Source organism: Dermacentor variabilis, chromosome 4 (assembly GCF_050947875.1).
Source record: "Dermacentor variabilis isolate Ectoservices chromosome 4, ASM5094787v1, whole genome shotgun sequence".
Lineage (NCBI taxonomy): Eukaryota > Metazoa > Arthropoda > Arachnida > Ixodida > Ixodidae > Dermacentor > Dermacentor variabilis.
The window spans coordinates 140649293-140675640 of record NC_134571.1 but is presented as its reverse complement, the minus strand read 5'-3'; the positions used below and the strand labels follow the sequence as shown (position 1 = coordinate 140675640).

At 47.1% G+C, this 26348-nt stretch overlaps 2 protein-coding genes across 2 annotated transcripts in view; both read left to right on the top strand.

The window, feature by feature from the left end:
• LOC142577985 (uncharacterized) overlaps positions 1 to 26348 on the top strand; it is a 59594-nt gene that overhangs the window by 12704 nt on the left and 20542 nt on the right. Inside the window, exon 3 of the mRNA XM_075687410.1 lies at positions 25818 to 26030. Within this exon, the coding sequence (XP_075543525.1) occupies positions 25950 to 26030 (81 nt within the window). The 5' untranslated portion in view covers positions 25818 to 25949. The remainder of the gene's footprint in view (positions 1 to 25817; positions 26031 to 26348) is intronic.
• Positions 4636 to 5280, top strand: LOC142578361 (amine sulfotransferase-like). Its single transcript, XM_075687757.1, has one exon. It carries the CDS (start codon positions 4636 to 4638, stop codon positions 5278 to 5280), a length of 645 nt encoding a protein of 214 aa, XP_075543872.1.

Genomic DNA, 26348 nt, shown 5'->3' with positions numbered 1-26348 from the left:
AGAGGTTGCGCAAAAGCTTTTCGCCTAATGAACAGGACAGATGGAGAGAACAGTGTGATTACATCATAGACGCTGCTGCAGCACACCGGACGAAGCGCTCAGCCCTTGGAGAAATGTTCGTGCCTTCCTTCATAAGAAGTTTACAGTCATGTACAGCCAATGGGAGGAACATCGGCCAAGGTCACGATAAACATCGGTGATAGTTCAACTTCTGCATGTGCGCAATGAATGACAGCGTTATGGCCTCAGAGGAAATTGCACCCGAGGATAACGTTATAAGTGCAAGAAGAAATGACAATAAACTTGATGTTATACAGGACGTCCTCAGAGACTACACGCGCCGTTCACGTGGCTAAAAGGTCAATATGCTCAGCGCTTGGTGTGCGAATGGACTGGCCCGAAAGTGTATTGGTGACTTTGCGAAGCGAGCGACAGCATTATTAGTCCATATCAGATCCAGTGGTTCGAGTGCCCACGAGACAGAATGCGCGAACACCTTCATCTGAAATTTCTAGGACTTGCCTCGCGGACAACGACAATCAATTTTCGTCTTCTCAAACCACAGAACGAGGCCGCATCGACGATGGCGAATGGCGACATGGAGAACGTGAATGATTGGCAAGTGACATGCGACGAACAGCTGCTGACGCGACGGTATAAGTGTCATAGAAGCCTCAAAGTGGACCCGGCACGGCTGTATCACAGGATGCCACGGCCGATGTGGTACCAGACAATTGAGCGTGTCGACAATGCCGACGATATAAATGGCGTAGCCACACGAAAGCATATAGGCCAGTCATCTGACGTGCGTCACGAGTTTGCGACGGCAGGTCTAATCTAAGTCACAGGACGCGGTGCACCAGGCGCCTGATGAAAGAACGGGACGGCGGCTGGTAGTCCGGGCCTACGTACGACGTCGCCGTAAGTGAGAGGCGGAGCTGCTACTGCAGAGAGTTGTCGGGGCCTCTGGACGGCTTCAGCATAATTAACAGGCACCGTTGCAGGGAGCTGTTCACTGTGCACCGGCAGGACCTCGGCGATTTCTTGTTCAATGGCGTGGCGGAGCGTGGCCTTAAAATTCGTAATAGGCTGCTGCATGTGCTACGGCTGAGCGAATGGCATTAAGGAGAGCTAGCAAGCAACTTCCTCACGCACAGACGCCTTTATCGGTTCGAGAAACTTCGATTGATTGGAAATGGCAGCCACTCCAGCGCGCGGTTCATCGTGTGGAGAAGCGCGACATGTCAAATATTGGTGACTGAGCATTTTATTGCAACTTTCGCGCAGAGTGATGGTTTCTGCTAATGCACGTGGACTCTTTGTAAGCAGCACATTAAACACACCATCTTACATTTCCTCCATAACATTGGTGATTCTTTATTACTCCAACACGGTCGTACTCACTATCTTGAGCAAGACCAGAACGTCTTCGATGTAGATCAGGAATGATCCGAATTTCAGGAATTTGCGAATGATCCGAATGATCAGGAATTTGCAGTAGCGAGCTGCGCTCGCTACTGCGAACACTGCTCTGCGCACAATTGCCAACAGCAGGTCTGCCAGACAGCTCCACAAAAGAGGTCCTAAACGCCGACTACGTCTGGAACGTCTGGAAATCCGTCTCATGGTTCTAGGACTCTCACGCCTTCGCGATATAAAATCACATTGTTCAGTTTTGTGGCATGTCCCATGTGTTACGCGCTTACTTTCCCGTATGACGAGATCCACTCCCCTACGTCGTTGTCATCCGCGCCGCTGAAAACAGCAGGGTCCTTTTGGGGGAGCACATCGGCGCACATGACGGATCCAGAAGGAACCTCCTCAGGAGCATCGTCGGGTGTGGTTGGTGGTAGCGTGAGGCATTGAAGTGCCAAGTGGGACGCTTTGAAGGTACCCCTCACCTCCACCAATTGTAATGAGGTTTATTCGCCGACAATTCGAAGCGGCTAACGCGACTGTAAGACCAAAACACCAAGTCCGTGCACAAGCGCCAATTCCGTGCTTAGTGCCGGTCTTCGTTACACAAGTAACAAGTTCGTAGGTAGCCGAAAGTGCTGCAATACTCGAGAGTCTTCTATACACCCAAAGGAAAGCAGGCATGGTACGTTTACATGGTTACACTACCGGTCTGCCCACTTCAATAGCATTGTCGCAACATACTACAACCAATCCCATAAGTAGACTCCATACAACTAATTCATATTGAAATGTCGGCCACACGGGCTGTTTATTTATTTCATACCCGTATACCATGTTATCACTGGCAACAAAAATGATGATGCAGCTGCTTCAACAGCAGCTTATTCGGATGTGACCTGTACCGGTTTTTAATCTTTGAGCTCCTTTCTTTCCCGCTTATTCTCTAATTAACACACAAAGCGGCACGCAACTTGAACGAAGGACCATTCTCACACAGATATCTATCTATGTGCAAACAGTGCGTATTCCATCCGGCCGTTATTTCCACCTCCTCTACCACTCATGCACATCATAACGTCACAAGTTCTATTTAAATCTTACTATCACCTTTTTCAACTTTGATCTTCCAACACATGCGCTTGCGGAAACTATTGCGACTCCGCAGCACATCATTTCAATGATTGCACGTTAACATAGTCTACCGCATGATTTCTAAAGGATGATGCATCCGTATAAGTCACCCCTGACATGTACAAGTCACTATCAAGAGATAAACGGAAGAGGGCTCTTCCAATTTCTCTCCTATCAAAATCTCTTTCACTTTTCCGACTTCACCTCTAGCTTATGACGTATGTGGACTTCTCTTAGCATAAGTTTTTGTAGCGTTTAACCTGTCGTACCTCTTACTCAAGTCAACAAACGTTCAGCATGGTTGTGGGATTACGACGGGAGGACAAGTGGCACTTTCACTTCCGTCTTTTTTTTTCTTACTTTCTCTGACGATACCTCTCAGTGTTTCTTTTATGCGAAGCATATTACTAGAGCTCAACCCAGCTCCTCAGGCGCGGCGGTGTCGCCTTCAATGACCTTTAGCGACTCCATGCCATACCACGTGACACCGTGACGTCACGACAGAGGAGAAACGGGGCTACAACTCGCGCCGTCGCTCGCGGCGTCGCCTTCAAGGCTGACCACGTGACACCGTGACGTCACGACAGAGGAGAAACGGGGCTCCAACTCGCGCCGTCGCTCGCGGCGTCGCGGCGGTATATAAGCAGCTGCGCTTGCCTCTGCTAGACACTCACGAGGTGAGATGCCTCCTGGAGACAGAGCTGCTCGTTGGAATGAGAAGCGAAGGTTGCGGCGTGCTACAGAGACTGATGAAGAGCGGGATAAACGTCTGGCCAAGCAACGTGCTCAGTATGCGGCTCGGCGACAACGTTCTTTACCAACTTTAGCCACCAATATGCTTCGCATCTGACTAGGCTTAACCAAGCTAAGCCTCAGCCAATTTTTTTTTTTGCTTTACACCTTACCCTTTTCAGGTCAGCTGTCTTCAACGCGGACTTTTTTTCTTCCCTTCCCTCAACTGACGGTCCACGGACAACTCTTTTTCTTATCTTATTCCGACCTGAACCTCTTCACTCTTTTTACATTATTTATTGTTTCCTTCCGAAATTTTTTTTCTTTCCTCTTGCATGCCTGATGTAACAATCAACTTTGTCGGACGGAGATCAGGATTTTGGAAGATTCCTAACGATGATGCGGCCTTTCGGTCAGCGGGAGTGGGGGGTGCACATTCTTGAGGCGGACACGCGTTGCGAACGTAAACAGCAGATGCCCGAAAAATGGCCGAGCATGCCTGTCACTCATTTGACTGCGTCAAAGGCTATTCATGTATCTGAGCTACACTCTGAGTTAACAAAAACCACCCTAGCATGACGGTTGGGTCGGAAAATATAGTGACCGCTTTGGTCAGGCGCTGCTTCGAAGTTTTAAACCCGGACCAGGACGTATTTTCCTTCGCCTGATGAGCTTTCCTTCTGTAAACCCCTGACGGGTTTCATTTGCAGCTATATGCTACAGTCGAGTGGGTGAATTTTTCCCGTTCATAAATCTTCCTTACCTTGCTTGTGATCGTTTTTTTTTATAGTTTCGAGTGAAATTCGTGAAATATATTGTCTTTTGGTGCACTTCACGTGAATTGCTATTTGCCGACACAAATTCATGCAGGTCAAGGAAGTATGCCAGTGGGGATTCTTGAAAAAAAAATGCTGCAGAAGATAATATAAACTTGATGGCGTAAGGACGTGATATAAAGCCAATGTTGTTACTGAAAGTGTCGTAATTAACATATTTTTCATGCTCATTTTTCGCAGCCACAGTGTGCAAATCAACGTCATGTCGACAACAAAGCCATTTACTCAAAACGTTGATGGTGTCCCTAGAGACCCACACTGCAACCCTGAACTCCTCAAAGGAGCGTTGGAGTTTCGCGCACGAGAAGGCGATATAGTCCAGCTTTCATTTCCCAAAGCCGGAATGCACTGGGTCCTTTATATTGTGCAGCTTATTCTAAAGAAAGGTCAACCGATCACAAGTTACGATGAGTTCACGCAAAGCATGATATATCTAGGCGTGTCACACCCTGACGACTTGAAACAAAGCCTGCCACAGCGTGTGATCTCATCGCATTATCCCTTGAGAAGTGAGTTCATGAGCAGCGAGGCAAAGTACATCTACGTGGCGCGGAACCCGTGGGACGTCTGCGTGTCATTCTACCACATGGCGACAAGTCTCAGCGCCTACCGGTTCCAAGATGGCACATTCGACCAGTTCTTCGATGCTTTCCTGAGCGAAGATGTCGCAGGTTACGGGAACTACTTCGATCACGTGGTTCCCGGATATGAGCTCAAGGACATACCCAACGTGTTTTTCGTGACATATGAGAACTTGACGAAAGACATCCGAGGCACTGTTCTGAAGCTTGCGCGCTTCTTGGGAGACAGCTATGCAGTAGATTTGGAAAAGGATAATCGGATGCTTAGTGAGTTGCTTGAACGATGCTCGGCGGATCACATGAAAGAGACGATGGTCTTGGACCTCAGCACAAACTCAAATCCTGGTTTTGACAAGGTGCTGCGGCGCCTTGACGAGAATTGCAAAGATGGACACAACGGAGACAGCAAGAAGTACTGCTTCGTAAGAGAGGCCAAGGTGGGTGGGTGGAAAAGGTACTTTTCACGGGAACAGCTCCGGCGCTTGGAAGAAGAGATAAAGAAGGTTGAAGAAATATCGCCAGTGATGGAGCTTTGGAGCGATATACGTGAAGAGGCCACTGCGGCGTTAAATGAGAAATAAAAAGTAAAGGTGTGAAGGTGAAAAGTTCACATGAAATTTCCCATTTTTTCTTTGTTTCTTGGAATAATAGTTTGAATCAAATTCATCTCAAAATGTAATTCTCTGTTACATCCAGATGCGATAAGCAGTGTTGAAGACAAGGATCTCATTGAGTGCTGTTTTCAGGAAAATAAAGAGGTCACGGCAGTACCTGTTCGAAGTTATCCATTGGAAGCTTCCGAACATACCGCTAATGTATATGGCAATGAATCCTTTCGTGGATTGGGTTTGTGGCAGCTTTTTGTTTTGACCGAACTGGATCCCCGACTAAGGGAAGCCGTTGTATTGATGCCTGCCCGTCTCAGCTGTTCAAAAAATATCTGTACAAGCGTACCGGGCAGTATGGCCCGCTTTTTGCAGGTATTAGTCACTTTTGTGACTCAGTGCCATAGCTGCAAAAGGAATCCAGACAGGAGAATTACAGGGAAGGCCAAGCTGTCGCAGCAAGATTTGCAAAGTTATTTTTGTCAAATAAGAGAAATGATGACAAAAGAGCAAGTAGTGGTCGATTCTTTCTAATTCATTGCAGTTGTGACAAAACGCAGAGACAGCCAGCCCGCATCACTTTGTGTTTGTAAGTGTGCGGGGCTTACCCGACACTGTCGTCTCGTCAATGTAGCTTCAAACGTACGTGTTTGGTACTCCGGTTAAAACTGGAAGACGCTCAAGATTCGCCTTTCAGAGTGGAACGCGATAGCATTCAAAGATCCCTGGCTGCTTTTTAGGCCTCGTAAACAACTGCAGCTTATGTAACCGTAATGTTTACCGGGAAAGGCTAGCGGCGAACGCTGTGCATAAGGCGAGCTTTCTGGTAGAAATGCGGCCTCTTCCGTGAGCTGGGAGGGTATTCTGTAAGAGTCCACCTAGGAGACTATCCATTTCGACTGCTGCTGATTAGATGCAGCTGTACGAGCGAGAAGGAGACGAGCGGCCCTAGCCAATCAGCTGCAGCTGAAATGGACAGTCCACTAGGTGGACTCTTATTAAAGAAAACCACCCCTGATCTCCTTTTATTGTTCCACACTTTCATACTCCAGTCTGAGAAGATCTAACATAATAGGTATGCGCTGTCGGTTTTTTTTTTTTCATGACATCTGCTTGTTGGTTGTCATCAGAAAATTCCGAGGAATAATTTTGTTTGGAATAAAAGGGAAGGCATGAGCAACTTTGGTGATAGAAGAGCGGTTGGGTGTGCATGGTTCGAAATTCTTTTTTTGCCGATATTATGTACGCCGCAGGACGCGGGACGCCGACGCCGTATCTTCTTGCGACACGGGGAGCTTAACGCTATCACGTTAGTACTTAATTTAAGATATGTGAGACGTGTGTCTTCTGAGACGTGTACACACTTACTGTGTGTACTTAGGAAACATGACCGAAGTGATGTAATCTATCGCCTGAAGATAGAAAAAATAATGTGCGCAAGGGAAGTCAAACTTAGCACCAGGTAAATAAAATTATGAGTGGTTCTGCTATCGCCAGTGGAGCCAGTAGACCAGTCCAGTTGAGTGAAGTTAAGGCTTCAGAAAAATCCATACCGTCTTCCTCTGTGGGTGGTTTCGGCTGGGAGGCGCGGTATTTGGGGCGCCCGTAGTAACAGAAGCGATTCGTTTGAACGCCATATACGTCGATGTCGTGTGACAGACGCTGCACCGACCCGACGAAGCTGCGACCGCCGCGCATTAGCTCTGCTACACGTAAGCTCTCACCCCGTGTACCTGGGCGCTATAACGTAAAACTATTCCAAGCTTTTCTGTTCAAATTCTGCAACCAGCCCTCCGCGATTGGTGAAAAACATTCTTGTACCACCCCACTTCACCTGCCTGTCAGGCGACGTGACGTCAAAGTGACGTGTACGCGTTAAAGATGCATTAATACGCCGAACAAAACTCAATTTTCTTCTGAATAGCCGCAGGCTGCCCCGTTCCGAAAGAAACAATAGAAGGCTGCCGCCGATAGCTCCCGCATTAGCTCCTCGCGCTTGCCTGAGAGGATGGGTTTATTTGCGTGTGATAAAACTTTATGTGTGGCCCTGTAACGTTTTCGAGTACTTTCGGCACGTTTACAACCTCGTTCTGCCAACTCTTCTTCGCTGAAGATCCTTTTACGTTGCATGCCGCCGCGATTGTCGACGGGCTACCGTAAGCTAAGTAAGCGAAAGCGGACCAATCACAGACGCCAGCACCACCCTCTTCATCCAGTTATCGATTTTCAATGCAGTGGCTCGGCCCCATCGAATTCCTCTCAACTTGAGTGTGCTCCTTGCCTCTTGTGAGCAAATTAGATGAGACAAGCCGCTCAGTGTAGGCAATGTTAATTGTTTTTGAAGTAAACAAAAGTGATCTCCTATGAAGGAGGAGAGCGTTTGATTGGTATGTTGAGACAATCCTGTGGGTGACCGCCCGATTCATTCGTAGGCGATAACGCAAATTTGACGTCAGGAGATTGGAATAAAAACACATTGGAATAGTTTTACGTTATAGGAACCCTGCTTCCTTCGTGAAATCCGCCGAAGCGAGTGCGCGGGTTTTTATCGGAGAGCAATGGCGTCACACTACCTGTGTCCCCGCCTCGCAGATCCTTCGCCACCGCTACGCTCGACCCACACTCGCCGCGTCGCTATGCTGCGCGATGCTATATTGACAATCTGCTTTCACTCTCTCTCAGCTCTCTCTTCCCCAGTTCGGCAAAGCTGCAGACGTCAAGAGAAACCTAACGAGGTTCTAACAGCTCCACTGTAAAAATTGAATTTTGCGTCCAGGCATCCATGCGACACGTAATGCACGCAAATGACGAGGCGCCACGCCGTATAAGAACTATCATATGTGAGTGACTGGATGCAGTCAGGGAGAAGCTTTCAAAAAATGAAGCGCCAACGGTAACGGCACACTAAGAAGGAATAAAAAGGCAGGACAAGGTGCTTTTTCCTTCTTAGCGTGCCGTTACCGTTGGCGCTTCATTTTTCAAAGGTATGCACCAACTAGCCCCACAACGTATTTTACTGCAGAGAGAAGCACTACTATAATGGATCGTTTGTTTCTACTGCTGTTGGTATGTAAAAGTATAGTTTGCAGACATCTATAATTATGACTAAGAATTCCGCCGTGAATGTCGGAGTGAAGTGCGGGGACCAAGAAAGCAAAGATGAATTCAGACGCAATGAGAATATTCTTTCTCTGTCTTTTTCTTCTCATTGAGAAGCATGTACAAGAATGTCACACTTTCTCCCGAAAAGCGATGTATTGATTTCGATAGGAAATGAGTAACTAAACTACACGAAGTAACGTTCTTGCCATTGCAAACAGCGCGACAACGGGACTCATATTAAGGAAGCACATTATGCAGGTGCTGTGTTCCCTTAATCTTAGTCCCGTTCTCACGCTGCTTGCAATAGTTTGTCCATGGACCAAGAAGCCTTGCTAACCACTGTTTTAAGGTTTGTAGTTTCACCTGGACCTATAAATTTCAGTATGCAATTCGCTTACTAAATAAGTTAACAAGCATGGTGTCCCACACGCACAGGTGAACATGAACAGACCTTACTCGGTAAAAGAGAACACTCGCTCTCTCAGCGCTGATGTGATGAAGAGCACAAACAGAGGGGATATAATGCTTTGTGCTGCCGCTCTTTTCAACGAATCTCCAAAATTCGGGATTACGTGACCTTCAACACCAGACGCGCGGGAAGACAGCCTCCACGAAGCGACCAGCCATCTCAACTCGCCAACTCTTTGTACTTGCCGCAGATTACCTACAAGGCGACCTCCGCGCAGAATGCGACACATACAGAGTCCAAAGTAGGTAGTACACATGTACATACGGCAAATCATTATCAGTATGTCTCGCTGCATGCCAAATCGACTAGTGCTGGCTTTTCTCAGTACAATGGACAAACTGCGGTTCAGGGGCTCGGCGATCCTCCTTCGAGAACACACTTCATCGTGCGTGCGTGCAAGAACATTTTTATTACCCTATAAATGGGCAGAGTATTGCTTAGCCCGCACTCCCCGCTTTGTTCAAGCAGAAGAATCACCTCAGAAATTGTGCGCATACTAAGTATCCCTTCATTTGATATGTAACGATTACCAGTGGTTAACGAAACGATAGGAACGACTCTAAACAAATTTTCCAGCATCTTTGTAGTGACTTCAACGGAACTTGCGGCTGTGGCATGTAAACATGAAACAACCGAGAATAATTCTACTGAAGAAATCATTTCGAAAGCATATATGGAGCCAAGCCACCGAAGAGAAGAAGAGAGGTCGTGAACAGAGTACCCAACCCTTTCGCAATCAGGTCAAAATAGTCAGCAATTTGACTGAATGGTAGCACTAGCAACTCTACGGCTACGTTTACGTGTCGCAATTTCTTTTTATTCCATGAACGAAAAGAAAGCGCGCTTGTTATTTGACTCCGAAAGATAATGGAAGTCTCGAGCACTGTAGTTATTTTTTGGCTTGGATACCATGCGTTTTAACGTTCCTGCAAAGAACTTGTTTGAACTCCTGGACGACTGATTATGCATTGTATGTTTACACGCGGTTTCCTGCCACCTACAGTTCCGTAACTATTTCGCATTTCAACAATTACTAGAAGTAGTCTTTACACACCTTCACCTCGAATGCTGATTTCTTTGGCGAAGCCTCCAATAGAGCAAATATTGCGAATCATACATTCATGGCTCCCAATAGTCAGCGACTCAACAGTGGTCCGCAAACATTCTTCAAATCAGTGGCAGTCAACAAAACAACGCATTTGAAGCTTTCTAGATGGTTGCGGGCATACCACCTCAAGACAAAAAGAAACTGGAACGTGAGCGCTGCTTCTCCCATATGCCTCAATCTCTTAAGAGAAAATAGAAAGACCGTCATGTTACATCACTCTTTTTTTTTTGTACCGTTTCCTTTCTTTTTCCTGTGCAGAGTAGCAAGTTAGGGCATACTAGCTCAGGGCATTATCTTCCACTGTGCTCTAATAAATTCTCTCTCTCTCCTCAGGACTCGAAAATGGAAGGTTTAGAAGAGATCGAAACTGTCCGGGAAGAAATTTAACAGAACACAAAAAATACAGAAACGATTATTCACGGCTGCCCAGTGATGCGTGATGTGAGTTCAAGCCACCAGCAATTAGAATACATTTTATTGCAGTTTGCAGGAAGATATTTGCGCGCACGTCTTTCTTGGCGTCTTTTCGGGGAAGTTGTCCATCTGCGATTCGCTGCTAATAAATATGTCGTGATAAAGACGAAACGAGCGCTGCTCACAGCATCTTGACAGTGGGCTGCAATTCGGTGCCACAACTAATGTCGAAAAATTATTGGAAAAATAAAGCAACGCATATTTCTATCAGAAGTGATTAGGGAGCCAAAACTTGCACTGAGTTAACACGACAGTCACGATCCCTCCGGAACGTCGCGCCTTCAAGAGATAGCAGCGATTGGCGCTCCACGTGTGCTTGCCATTATGCACAAAATAATTTAGTTTCCAATGTATTTTCGAATCTCAGCTAACGCAAATATGGAGTGTTGGGAAACAGTACTCGTGGGAAATCCCTATAGCCGTCGTCGGAAAATGCCGCAAATCTGATCCTTGTCTAATGCTTCCAGTTTCCTACACTTTCCCAAAGAGAAAAATGTGTTCTACGAGAGCCTTGTTATTTATTAGCACTTCGGTTAATAGCTACACAGCACAAAAGAAATATAAAACTGCTTTTTAGGCGATTTTCCAAGGTGGTATGAAAACTTTAAGGAAGCTCTAAAGATCCGTCAAGTACACCTCATGAGGTAGGTGCAATATCTCAGCAAACTTCACTTGGCTAGGCTGTTCTAAGTAATACTGATATCCAGCTAACACCGTCGTGAAGAATTCTCTTTTTGAGTAAGGATTAAAAAAAAACGAAAATTTGCGGTTTCCTCGAAGTCCAAGCATTGAAACCGAGATCAGTGTTTAGCGTTGCACATAAGGCGTGTCAGAAAGGAGCCGTGATGAGGACAAAGAAACATGAGGGAACCGTGTTTATGGTTAGAAAAAAAGAAAGTATTTATATATTTCAAGCCAACCGCCGTGGCTTTTCCGGCGATGTGCCTAAATTAGGTTAATTGTTCTTAATAGGTAGAGCAGCAAGCTGTCGCATATCACTCTACCGTGGTGGGCAGCGGGTCCCTCTTGGAAGGATCCAGTGGTTTAGTGTAACGACTGCTCTCCGTAGCCCAGGAAGGCAGATCCTTCGCAGTCAGGATAGGCCAGCACATGTCCGTGGCAGATGGTGTGGTGTGGCTGGCTCACCTGTGCGGCACGCTTCACGGGCGGGCACCGCGGACGCTGTTGCTGCCGTCGCATCTCGATGGTGCACGAGATGAGACCGAAGAAGCACCACCGCCCTTCGTCGGCGCCCATGGGAAGGATTGAATAAGTTCACCTCGCCGTTTACTTTTCGTTCCGCTCAGACCAATGCGCTGTAGGATGCGCACAGCTGCTCACTATGAACGTTAATGTGTTGTGCGCCCAAAACTAACCCTGTAGGAGTGGAAGTTGGAGCGAGTGACAACCAGTTTTCAGGGTACCTATTTTTTTTTTTTTAATGCAACAGAAAGCATACCGGTCAGTGTCTGATCGCGAAGGGGTAAGGCGGAAAACGCCGTGGAACATTTTTTATCCGAGTTTTTCGATGTAGTCGTGAGCTAGAAGCATGCTGAAATCGATGATAGGCGAGCGCGATGGCGATTAAACGCCGGCATTAATGGGAGGCAGACGACAAGCGCGGCCGTAACTGTGAGAAAGTATTATTTCGTTTCTCCACTCGATGTTCCTGCGATTCATGTTTTTTTCGAGTGTTAAAGTACTTCTGCGATAATTATAGCTTCGTGTTCTCGTGGTTTTCTGTCCAGCTGTTCACTGTTTAACCAGTCAAAACGAAATCAATCGGATGGATAACGAAACGACGCTTTTACATGCGATACCATGTTAAGCGTGTTGCCGCAGCCGCGCATGTGCTTTTGATTTCCGAAGCATAGAACAAATTGTAAGTGTCTAGTAATTTAGCAACTGCAATTTGAGCAATAATTATGTCGTACTTATTAACGCCCAACTTACGTACAGTAATGTCATAGACTGCATCCGAAGTACCAAGATATCACCGCCAGGCCTCGCCACTTACTGGTTTTTGAGACTTCCTTTGCCAATTTATAAGTGTATTCCCTACTCAAATTGCGAACAGCACGCTGGATTCTATAACTAAAGATCGTGGTCATTTCACTTCCATAAACGTCTCACAACACATTCTGGCCAGTGGTCAGTCCTTTAAGACGCTCCTCCAGTAGAGGTGGTTGAGTGCAGCGTAAGGTTGCGTCCACTTAGCTTGGCCGCTTTGGCCTCTTGGCCAAACGCACTGAGCTTTTCTGGAAACCTTACACTCCACGCGCTTGCTGCGTCGCTACACCTCGATACCATGACATCACGACAAAGTCAACGGTGAAAACGTGCCTCGAATGTCCGTAGAATTGCTATTGCAATGAAACTTTTTCCGAAACACAAACGAGTGCTTCGAATATCGCCGGCCCTGATTGATCCTGCCAGTCATCAAATGTCTGTACGAAAAATGAACTCCCCCACCCCCATTCAGAGATGCGTTTGAACTTGAAGCACATGCATGACTTGATATACCGTATAGACTCGTGCAAGAGCCGCACTTTTCACAAAACTCAAAATGGTGTCGGACGTGCCATTGCATCAGAGGTCAAGAGGCAGCTCTCGCCATCTAGTAGCTGCACGCGGAAGTACACAGCGTGATAAAAATTCTCCGATGCGCGCGCGCGTCATCGCTGCACTGAACGCGATTGCTTCTCCGTTGATATTTTTTTTCTTCCAAATTTTGGGCTGCCAAGTTGGGGGCGCGGCCCTTACACGGGTACATGGACCTTGTGGCAGAACATCAGCCTCATATGTGGGAGGTATTCTGTTCAAGTACCTGGGCCACCGGAAACCCACCGGTTTTCCTTCTACCACGGAATTATACATACCTCTTGCACAAGTTTGGGTGCCTAACTCAACCGGAACTAATTTGGCACGTGGTAACTTGGAATCGCCTAAAAGTTGCGACTTCAGAAATTTTCATATCATTGGAGAATGCACAAAAACACATTATGCCACCAGCTAACCTCAATTTTTAAGCACATTTATTCCTCCTTTTAAAGCTTTCCCTGCTCCTCCCCTAATATTCAATTACATATTTTGCTTCCAGGCGTCTACGCATAGATCAACCATACGAGCCGTTCTTCCATGTACACCTGCCCTCCCCCGCTTCTTTTCTTGTTTTCCTTTTCTCATTCTTATAATTTTTTTTAACCGCCACCGACACGTGCCAGGGTACCAAGCGTCAGCATATTTTTTTCGGCACCTCGACGACACAGGGTCATGTCACTTATGCATAACGCAGCGACGGCGCTTACGCTGATCCGGGGGTTGTCCATTTAAAGAACAACCCGCTTTCATCCACTACGTCAGCTTCACACCAACCCCACTCTTTCCCACAGACTTCATGTCGCCATCTTAATACTTTGCAAAACTTTCCGGTGCACTGCTACTAGGCCAGTCTGGTCACTCTTTCAACTCATGTTCCTTGGGTTGCTGCCGCACTGATCTGTTGAGCGGACCAACTTTCTAAAACGACAAACGCCTCCTACTACACCTACTGTTTCTTGTACAGTTCAACGCAAACCAAACACAGACGTCGACCAAAATGACGAGACATAGCGCCCCGTCGGTGGCATTGTCGGCAAAAGGAGTTCTTTTTTTTATGTATTGCCCGGTTGATCTGGTTGTGCGACGCTCTTTATCGTGTCTTCTTTTCTTCTTTTTTCTTCCTTTTCCTAGGGGGGGGGGGGGGGGGTGTGAGGGAGGCAGGATAGCATGGCTTTCCACATTCTTCTCTTTTTCGGTTGGATGACCAGCGAGAGTTGGTGGACCGCAGCAAGGTAGCAGCAAGAGCACGCGGATTCCTGGAATGAGGAAGCCGGCCACCTGGGGACGAAGAGAGATCCTTTTTTCTCTGTCGCTAACCCAGAAATAAACATTCATTTCTCTCTCTTTCTCTCCTTTCGTTTGCTGTTATGGTGTGGTATATATTTCAAATGACGTGCAATAAATCCTCAGTTAGCACTCGGGCTTTTTCTATCTTCTATTTCTCTGGCTTGCTTGCGTCTTCCCATCCCTTGCTGTTACTTCTTTCTCGTGAAGGAAACCACGACCTTCCGCGTAGAGGTGGAAATGAGCTGGAGCGGGCACGGGCGGCGTACTGCGTTCCTTGCTCACTCGTCTTGTCTTGGCGTTGCCTAGCTCTTCATTCGTGTCGTGGTCCTGCCTTGCAATTCCGGTTCTTCGGCGCAGCAGGCTTGGCCCTTTACTGCACCTTGTTGCATTTGCGCAACATACCGATGAGTGGCGTTAAAAACAGAAGCAAAGTTCGTTTAGAGCTGCCCGTGCACGTCGTTGCATTTCCGCAACATTCGTCTAAAAAAAGGCGTCGCCTTGTGCTGCCATCTGTGCTCACCCTTCGCATCTTCCACAAAAACAAACGTGGCGGAGGCTGCGCCTGGCCGCGAGAAGCGATGCAGGTAAGTTTTGCCAATTGTGAATGTATTTGTCCACAAGAAAAAGCGCAAGAAAAGTTCTTACGCTAAGATCCATATCCTCCTGACCCTGTCCATTAGAAAAGGAAATCATTGTTATCTCGGTATAGTTAGTCCCTGGCGACGGAACGTTGCTATGGTGCGCAAATGCAACAACGTGGACGTGGTTTATTTTCTTCGGAAAAGTGAAATGGCTGTTAAACGCTTTTATAGCCGAGCAATTAATTCTGGTAGTGAAAGCAGCGACCTTTCCGGAAGTGACGACAACCACGAGTGTAAGTTAGTTTCGGTTCAATATGTGTGGAAGATGTTTTTTTGGTCGAATTTCCTTTATTTAATTTTTTTCAAAAGGATGCGGTGCATCCGTACGCTGCCGTATCGCGTCGTCACGCTCACAGCCCCAAGTCCGTGCGTCTATGTTCTAAATTTCGACGACAATGCAAAAACACTGCATTGTTTCCTGGCTGCACGGGAATCTGCATGACGTACTGCAGGAAGTGTGGAAGCAAGCTGTGCTGCACAAGCAAGTGCTATTGCTTCTGTTTGTTCCACACTAAAACATAAGTGCACCAATGATTGTCACGTGTAAATAAACATCTGAGTGTGAATCGCACTAAGTCTATATTTCACTTTCAACTTTTTTATTTGCACACTGTTGCAAATATGCAACATACCCTTTTTGTGCAAATTCAAATCACAGAAATTAGTTAGTTTCCATGGTATTACAGCTACTGTTATGCTTCCCTACAACCCCATGAATAATATTACAAGGAAACAATAAATTGTGCAGTAAAACCGGTTAAATTGATCAACGAAGCGGTAATTGCAGTTTTTGCTCCCTGTTGCTTGTGCGCCTCGCATGTCTTGCATGAGAGTAGTTGAGATGCCCCGCGTTCATCGTGCACATTTCTACATGACGCTCGCGTTGCATTCAGACGAATATGTCACGTGCCTTGCGTTCGGTCATAGCGGTGCTAAGTTGATTGAGTTATGACCACTCTAGCGCACACGCTCTGGGAGTGTGGGTCGACATGCCCCAAGTTCATCAAGGAGGAGTGGGACGCGCTTCTGCGCAGCCCCGCTCTAGAAAAGCAAATCCTGGCTGTCCGGCTTGCCCGCGACCGGGCCGGTGGTCCCGACGTGGCACTAGCCTGGTGCGCGACGAGTTCGCGTCCTCGCCGGACCTGCAATAAAGGTTCTTCACTCACTCACTCACTCTCTCACTCAAGCAGCACAATCTCGACACACGGCAGCCTATTTGCCACACGCAAGTATACACGTACCCACTTCCAAGCAGCGCATTTTCGCGTATCTGTACACGTGTGCTCGCGTGATAGCGCTTTCCCCCTTCCGTCATGCGGCCCATATCGCGATTACATCCCTCTCGCCCACTATGTGGGTATAGCACTGACCGCAACGCTGGGCGACTGGGCTGCGCATTCCTTCCTTGCATCCTTTGGTGGCTGTCATGCAGTAAAGCACGTTTTAAGTACGGTCTGCCTCTTCGTTCACGGGAGCCGCGAAACACGACACGCATACACAACGAGTTGTTAAATCAGTAGATGATTCATCTACACACACGCAAACGCATCGCCTTTCGCGTTTACCTGCGAAGCCTTCACTTCATCGCAGCCCTTTCACCCCGAGCAAGTGTATTTGGATAACTAAATCAAGAATCTTATCAATGCAATCCAAACACTTATCTATAGGTATAGGTAGCTTCCTGTCCCGCCTCGTTTGGGGCGTCCCCAATCAAAAAGAAAGAAAGAAATGAGGAGCCATTCCACCCAGTGAAGGTGGTTGACCAGCGAAGCTGCTATGGTGGTATAAATTATGTTAGCATAGAGTTTCGTTGGTATGGAACTACACATATAGTTATGCGTATGTCGTTAATGCGAAGTACAAAGAAATCTCAGGCGTGCATACGTCACGCACTACGTCATTCATACGCACAGCGACTACCAAAGGGTTTTTATGCCTCCGCTCTAAAGACATATGTGTTGTTGACACATCTGACGGAGGGCCGTTTAGACGCAGGTGGCCGTTAAACCAAGCCTCGACATCAGTGACCGTATGCGTTGACCGGGGCGCAGTTCGAGGGAGTGTACGAAAAAAAAATTTTTGTTTGTCAATCGCGATTGAGAAGATTTCCTATCTAATTAGCTTAATGAAACTTCGAAGGACTAGAGTTTTACTGTAACTGACAAACTAGGGGTTGTCCGTTTCCGTCCCGTAGAAGCCCATGTATTGACAGCAGACGGAAATTCCCCAATATTTACAACTTCACTGTGAACTAAACGTAATGACGAAAACTAAATGAAACTCGGCGTAATGTTAGAGTCGCCTTCGTGGATAATTCTAAGATAATTTGTTTCGGGACAGTTTTCATAAAAGAAGAGCTACAGCCATTTCCTGTAACCCTACTCCTTCCCTAGATGCCCCTGTGCTGAAAGCAGACGAGAAATCTGTAACGTTTAGAACTTCACTGTGAACTAACTAATAATGACAAGTAAATTAAAATCGACACAATGATAGGGTCGTCTAAGCGACCAATTTCGGTATTATTTGCTTCCAAGATACCTACATAAGATTCAGCTACAGAGCATTCTCGTAAAAGTTGGCTTTGTCGCAAGGCGTTTTTTGTTCGCCGCCATGATTTTTGCGGAGGGTAGCCATAGGCAGCTCCGCTGTAAAACGTACAGCAATAATGTGGTCTGAACCGTTTCAATTCAGTTTGTTTTGTTTTACACGCACATAAGGGTCCCACTGCCCATCAGCTCTCAGACGTAAGCATGGCACAGGAGAATCAGAGTTTTAAAAATTATGGCGTTTTACGTGCGAAAACAACTTTCTGATTATGAGGCAAGCCGTAGTGGGGGACTCCAGAAATTGTTGACCACCTGGAGTTCTTTAACGTGCACCTAAATCTAAGTACACGGGTGTTTTGCATTTCGTCCCCATCGAAATGCGGCCGCCGTGGCCGGGATTCGATCCCATGACCTCGTACTCAGCAGCACAACACCATCTGAGCAACCACGGCGGGTAATCAGAATATTACCACATCTCTTGCGACATAGCCACCAAAAAGTTCACGTAATTGCAAAGTGTGTCACTGTAACAATGTCCTGCAGTGTGTGTGTGCGTGTGTGTGTGTGTGTGTGTGTGTGTGTGTGTGTGTGTGTGTGTGTGTGTGTGTGTGTGTGTGTGTGTGTGTACACGCGCGTGCGTGCGTGCGTGCGTGCGTGCGTGCGCGTGTGCGAGTCTGGCGGACGCGAGGGAGGGGAACAGTTTGCGCATGCGTCCTCGAACCATGTACCTTTCCCAAGATAGGCCTGAGAGCTCGCTTGTTGGAACTAAATTTCGTCGATCAGATATTTCCCGCCACAAAGAGTGCGGAATGAGATAGACCGAGATTTACGCCCCATCCTGTGGTACAGTAACAGATATAAAGCAATCGAAGCGACGGGGATGAAAAAGCGTTTTGTGTTTGCTACTGCGTCACGGCAACCAGGCCGAACGTCAACCCGGTCAAATCCAGTGGCACATGATACCTTTTGGGGAAACGGAAAAAAGCAACACATGGAATCAGCCCCACTACCGTTAGGTCGGGCAGAACGCGAGGCACACGCAGGCAACTGTGGGCCTGCTCAGGAAGGTGGCGGCTGCAACCCATCCGCCACCGTCTTCTGCCTTTCCTCGGAGACAATGCCCCGCCTCGGAACCCCGAGGCGCATGGCGCATGCGCATGCGCGCGCATAACCGGCCTGGCCGTCTCCGCCTTGTCCTGCTGGCGCATGCGCGCGCATTCCACCTTGCACGGTTTCAGATCGCACGCTCCACGCGCGAACCGAGAGGCCACAACCGACAACAGCTGTTTTAGAAGTTTGCCGCGAAAACTGAAGAGCGAGTGACCAACTTTCCACGGCTCACAGCTCGGTACAGCGCGCAAGTTGCTGCAAAAGGATGCGGGGCGCAGGTTTTCTTTTCAAAGCAGCATGCCTCTTAAGTCTATCGGTCCGTACGAACAGGCGGGAGAAACAAAAAGCTTGCAGATTTTTATGTCTGCGCGTGCGAGATGGCTTTGTTTACTCGTGGCAGCGCAGTGTGGTCCACTTGTTGGAAATCGCTGGACGATGAAGGCGATTATTGCATTTTGGAGGCTTTAAATGGCCCTCTCAGCATACATGCGCATCCCAAGTGCGTCCTTGGAAAAACAGGCAACCCGACAAGTGTTGCCGGAGGCCCATGCATTTTCAGTATCTTCTATTCATCATATGAGAAAGCGTCTTAAAATATTTATAAATGCAAAGTCACGAAACCACACAGTAAAACATCTCTAGCGTTTTGAAACACTGTTCAGAAGTGATGTCAAAATACCTCCCCTTCATTCCGGTTCATTCCAAGTGTATGTGTTATGATTTACGTGTGGCTTCTGAGCGTAGTGCTTCAATTTATTCTGTCTGTACCCGTTCAAAGCTCTGGCAAAATAGGACCGGCATTACTATGCCAGCACAATTAGGAACATAGGTTTAGCATCAAGATTCGCGGTCAAATCCACTCAGCTCTTGAATAAGGATGCATAACTATTCTTGTCGCGGGTATAAAACTGCCACATAAACTAGGAAGCCAGATGCCTTAATATTGCTGATCATGCAGTAATTGGCGAAGTTCATGTTCACATTAACAATATTTTCACTTAGTGAACTAAGAAAGCCATTCATTGCGGAGCTCTTTTCCTTCTTAACATTCTTTGTGTTGTTATTGTATGTCTTTAGCTTCTTTAGAGCGCAGCTCCTAAGCGCCCATTCCTGCATTGAGCGTCTGCGTGACTAAGCCTCCCTCGGCGTAATCGAGTGAACGAGCCCAACGAAGGACCAAAGAGCGAACGCGGAGCGCAGCGTGGGCTGAAATACGGCGATAGCAAAGAGAGCGCGAGGAGGAAAGCAGAGGAGGAGAGTATGGTCAAAGTGTGAGGAGGAAAGCGTAGTGCCGCGCAAGACGGGCTCTGCGGCGACGACCGCTACGAGATGGCGCCATAGTAGCGTGCCGCAGTCTGTTTACCGATGGCATGCGGCGAGCGCGTCAACCCTATACCATATATGGAAACAAAGCGCTGCATGAGCGGATGTCTATCTGCAGCGGCGGCTGTAAATCACGCCCACGCGTCACCCATGAACTGCGTCTCGCGATCTCCCGGCTAGCGAGGCAGTCATCGCGCCAGTCTTCGCTCCGTTTGCTATGTGCCGTACGAGACATTAGAGAGTTTTAGAATAGGAATAACCCCAATATTTTGGGACCCCATAGAGCTTTGCGGGTCTTAGCGTTGGGGAACGCAGGTGTGAAGACCTTTAGAATAGGGTTTTGCATTTGCGGATAGCGTCTTGCGCTGACAGCGCCACTACGGCGTCAAAGAAAAACTATTAGAAATAAATAAATAAAATATACCATTTTATGATAGGAATAGTAATTTTGATTTGCGTGTATTCGCGTTTCATTACAATTTAGAGGTTATTCTTCAAGCAGCAAACAATTAGTAGCGCTTAGTTTTGAGCAACAAAACCAACTTTACGTGCCTTCACCAGCCAAGCTTTGCCGTGTTAGGCCTACGAGCCATAAAATCCACAATTGAATTCGGAATCAGCGGTGTCAAATGACTCAATCTTCATAACACACGCTAGTTGAGAGAAAGCGATAACCGCAGTCACTTCTCCTAGCTTGCGTACCTCACGCGTTACCGCGAATCAAACCCAGTTTGGTGCTAGTTTAGAGCCGTCTCTTCGATGGGTGCCGCCATGTTTGTTGACGCAAAGCTCTTGGGGCCGCCATTTGGGATCCCGCTAGATCGGTGAAATAGCGTTCACAACGATAAACCCGAACGAAGTTTGCGTCTCGCGCATGCGCAGTGGCTTGGACGCTGCTTGTTTCGGGCCCCAAAACGTTTGGGGCCCCTATTCTAAGACTGTCTATTGTCAGCGCCAGCCAACATGTTGCGAAATGAAAACACGTATACAGTTGCGCACAAGTTTCGCATTAGGGAATATCGTAATAGTAGGTGAATTTTTTTCCTGCTGACATGCCTGTTGTCATGTCAACATGTCATGCCACATGTTGACATGACATGACACTCCAATGCGATATTATTAAAATTAAATCCTGGGATGTTAAGTACCGAAACGAAGGTTTGAATATGAGAGACGCCGTGTTGACGACTGGATTAATTTTGACCCCCAGGGCAGGAGCGTATCCAGGTCAAGTGTAAGGGGAGGCCACAACGGACAGGTTATATTTACTGCTTTATTGGTCTGCTGCGTTCCTTCGCTGCACGTGTATGAATGCCTTAGATGGTATGGTTAAACAAATGGTGCACAAAGAGGCTTTACGTTAGGCAAAAAAGGAACGTTAAAGTGAATCTAGGTAAAACAGAGGTTCGCTGCTACAATCGATACGTTTTACTCGTCTTCTGTAAACTGCAAACTTCCAGTTAAGAAAACTTTCCAACTCCATTTTATTCCTAAAGCACACAACGATTATACCTTTATGGAGGCAGAATGACAAATATTTTAGCGTCATGCGTGTTCGCGCTTTACCATTTCTTTCATTATATTTTTTTTTTCGCTTTTTGCGCGCTTCGATAATCATCGTTTGAAGACTGGATGCGATACAGCTCAATTCGCAGTCGCAGGCTTATCTACATGGCCGCTGGGACCAAGTGAGATTGGAAGGTAACTGAAAACGTAGCAAGGGCTTCATGGGAAAGGAGGCCGTAGAGTGGAAACCTATCGCAGCAAATCAATCCCAGTGCGCCTTCGGATACAATGGAGCCGCGGGCCGCGGTCCTGCTTTGTGCGGTCCAGAAGAAGTAGCCCGTTGTAAGTTCGATCAGCTCGCCCAGGCGCCGAGACTCATGCCGTCCCTCGAAAAAATGTTGACCCAACATGTAAAGAAGAGAGGACATTGTCTCAAGCTGTCTGCGCACACCGTGTCCCTGGTAAGTGTGCTTCAAGCAGCTTCCTTGCGCGCAATCGGTTGCAAAAAGGAAGCAGGCGATCGCTTTCGTTGCCGCGAAATGCCAGCTCCTAAGCGTTGGCGCCACGACCACCGGTCTTCGCCAGTATATCAATACCTGCAGTGCCACCGCAGGCGATCGTTGGTATGAAGAAAGGGAAGGCCTATAATAACTCGGCGCACTCCCGTCAACGACAGCACTGGCATTCAGACGTTTACCACGTGCTGAACTGCGCTTTCCGTGCTCTGCTGAGCAAGCTTTAGCACTTTCAATTATGAAACCATACGCGCGAACAGACACAAATGTGAACACCACCGCACTGTACTGGTCGCCTACAACGTTGCAGTTCAAGTAAGGATTGCGTCGAAGTTTGTGCCCAGGAAACTTTCTTTACCACACGTCAACTCAATGCGCGGTACAGACGCGCCTACAGAACGCGCAGACTCGGTATTTATTAAGTGCTATGGGGCTGTAGGTAGTAAGTACGCTCTTGGGCGGCCTAGCAGAGTCATAGTTTGTCTCCGTACGCTGCTTCAAAAGGGATGGCAGCCCCTGCTCACGTGCCGTCTGCTGAGATTGACGCTGGGGACACGCTAGAGCGTTACGTGACACGTAAGGACTGCTAAAATAGCACTGCAACGAAGGTGGCCGGCACCACAGGATTCGTGCAACTTAGAGGAAATAAAGGCGATGGGCAAGTGGGCATCAAACGCGCATTTTTTTAGCAATTGGATGTCGCATAAAAAATGGCATCTGAATTTCTTTGTTCTTCAAAACTGTTCCAAATTTTTTCCCTCTAAAGTTATCTGATTCTCTCTGCCACCATGTAAAAGATATGTTGATTCGGGCTTTTGAAGCATGCTGAACATGCTGAATATACCCTTTTTTATGCTTGCAAACAGGCTTCCCAGAAGACTTCCGATTAAGCCCTCAGGAACAATACAAGTTACAATAGCCTTTACAAAAGTTACAAAAGAGCGGGATGCGCTCAATCTCCATATTGTCTCGATTGTGTAATAAGGCGAAAGCCTTTCTAGGCTCATGGCGAAGTTTGTCATCAGACCTGACCGCCGGAGTGTCCGCCGAAGCGTCATCACGCCATATGAACACAGATTGATGAATGAAAAATGATTGATAGTGGCCGTTAAAGTGAGTCATAACGTTATAATAGAGATTGGCAGAGGTTAATGACTAATAATGGCTATTAATGACTAATGAGTAGCAATGAATAATATGACTGCTAATGACATGTAATGACTACTAATGACTACGAAAACATGGATATGTCTAAAGGCGGAACCGCATGGCGCGATTTCAGGCGCGATTGACGCGCGGATGGTGGGACGCGCGCGTCATTTTGACGCGTGCCCAGCATGTTCCGTCACGAAATCGCGCCGCCGCGTGCTGCTGCTCGGAGTAGAAAAAATCGCGTCGCGCGGCGCGTCCACCAATCAGAGTTCAAGTAAGTCACGTGGCATTTGGTCACGTGGCATTTTGGTTCTTTTTTTGCCACCAGATGGCCCTGCTCTCTGCGCATCTCGACGGAACCTCCTTGGCGGAATTTTTTTTTTCTCGGCAGAACTGGCGCGCGCGTCAACGAAAACGTGTGCTACCGTGATTTCGTTCGCGCATCGTGTTGGTTCGCGCATCGTGTTCACCTAAAATGAAGAAAGCAACCTTCAACGAGGCCCTAATAACTAAAGAGGAGAAGCGTCGCGTCTCATCGCTAATACTGGCAAGACAATTTGCTAATAATATTACCAGTGTATGGTGCTCGCTCTCTTCTCAACCAGGCAGGCCGCACCCACATGTACCTCCTGACCCGCATTTTTTCTTGCTTCAGTATGAGCATCCCCCTTAATAGTAGCGATCGCCTCTTCTGCTCGGTAGTAAGCGGCCGACCCTCCTTTTTATATGTGAAGTTGTAAACAAGCACCGGCCTCTCAGCATGCGGAAGGTACATAGTCGCAGTTTCGCACACGATATTGCTGCTTGAAATTAAGCTTGATAAATACACTTCGGAAAGAAATGTCGCTGTCTAGTTACACTCAGATTATTTTTATTGTAGTGTTCTGTAAGTTTAAGGGCATTTTATATATGCGGTTACAGAGACAATACATGTCGTTGAGAGTTATGTTGTCTGGCAACCCGGAAAACGCGGCGCGAAAGCGCCGCTCCTTTTTTTCGTACGGGTGCTCGCGCGTCGGCGGCAACGCGGGCGTTTGCCGCCCGTCGCGTTTTTCGCTCGCGAAAAACGCGCCATGCGGTTCCAGCTTAACGATGGCTTGCAATGACCACAATTGGTTACAAAGGACTAAAAATGCTTCGCTATTAGCAGTAATGACTAATGACTGAAATGAGTTGTAATGACTACTAATGACTACGAAATGGACAATATGTCTAACGACGGCTTGCAATGACCACAATTGATTACAAATCACTAAAATGCTTGTCATGAGCAGTAATGACTAATAATGACTGAAATGACTAGTAATGACTATAAGATGGCCAATGCGGCTAACAACTTGTAACGACTACTATTCATTAGCAATGAGTAAAAATGTTTACTAATTACCAGTAATTACTAATAATCACTGAAATGGCTTGTAATGACTACTAATGACCATGATATGACCAACATGTCTAACGACGGCTTGTAATGACCACAATTGATTACAAATGATCGAAGATGCTTAGTAGGGAGCAGTAGTGACTAATAGTGAATGAAATTAGTTGCAATGACTAGTAATGACTACGAAATTACCAATATGTCTAAAGACAACTTGTAACGACTACAATTCATTTGGATTACTAAAAATGCTAATGACCAGTAATTACTAATAATAATTACTAATAATGACTGAAATGAGCTGTAAGAATGGAAAGAGAAGACGCAAAGAGAAAGAGGCGGATGATAAGGGTATGATGAGCAGGCTTTCGCCGTTCACCTCTTACGAGAGATCTTATGAGACCGTGTAATTTTCTTTTTCTTTCTTGAGTGTTTGCCATTGGCCGGCCGCCTTCGCTAGCAGTACGCTCAACTTCACGGTTGACTACCATCTGCTCTTACAGACAGATGGTAGTCAGAAGACAGAGAAAGAACTTTTTGTAAATACGGGCCCAGGTATTACGGGCCCATTCCTACCGCCGTGGTGTACCTCCTTGCAAACCGAAAGCAACGACCTTTTCCCATTATGCGCACGAGCAGCGCTTTCTCGTCGAGTACCTCCGCAAATTTCTCTTTCTTTGTGCTTATCTGGAAACCAGTGGCGCATCGTCTTCTGTACGACATTCCGAAACTTTGAGATCATCACTGAAAAAGGCATGTCACTATCGCTTATGTGAGCACTTCCAGCTGCGGAACATCACGGCAAGAATACGCGACGCAGCTACCGTCAGTTTTGGTACAGGTAAAGAAAGGGTAGCCGAGCTCATTGAATGAGACACTGGCACGGTTCTGTGGGAGTACAATTATGAGAACTGATATGCTCCATGTTCGAAGAAAAGGCCTGTTATTTGGGGCATACTTTTGAAAGTTTCTGCCTGTATATTACTGTTCAGAGCGGTGCAATCTTCAATGGTAGAATCAATGTTTGTCGGCCATTTTTGCTTTGCTTGCGCACCCGCAAGTTTTCTGCACTGTTTTTTCACACTATAAGCGACAACGCCCTCCTTGTCTAAAGCACGATACCTTTATGCATGACAGGTTGGTAGGGCATTTAAATGGATTCATTAAATTAGGCGGACTCGAGGCAGCGGCAGAAGGCGATCCCTCGGAGAAACTTCATTTCAAGTGGCAGACTTGGGCTGAGAATGATAACAGGCGTTTCCTTTTCTCAAAGCGTGTGTTCTTCATTACCAATGCAGGGAAGCGGTTTGTTGGTGGCCGTGCTCGGGTACTGCCTTCGAGAACGACTCCAAGTGCTTGGCATCGTGGAAAGACGGGACTGGGAACTGGAAGGGCGACGGGAATACCTGGTGGGACTGGCCGCCACAACCATGGTGCTAGGTTTCATGTGCACCTTGGCCGGCGTTCTTGGTATCCTGAATTTGCTGCTGGATTTGAGTGCCCACATAACGGTAAGTGTTTCCCACAAAGCCACTACCCCCCCCCCCTCCGTCATAGTTTCGTTTGGTTATCGTTGCGCCGCGGTTTGGTGCTAGCTCCGTTTGACTGACGTACCAACATTCGCTGTGCTCGGATTTTTCTTGGGTCCTCTCTTGACATATCTTTACGTATAGTTATGTTGTTTACTTGAACAACGTTTCTTACGGCAAATGAGCTGTCATGGTTAAATTCTAGCTAGCACTTTTTTAAAGTTACATATAAGTAATATTAGCACTCAATGTGTTTGTGTCCCTGAAAATGTCCCAGAGTATCTTGGCAAGGCGCGTACT

What these genes read in the sequence shown, in the direction of transcription:
- LOC142578361 (XM_075687757.1), top strand. Translation starts at nt 4,636, where the DNA reads ATGAGCAGCGAGGCAAAGTACATCTACGTGGCGCGGAACCCGTGGGAC.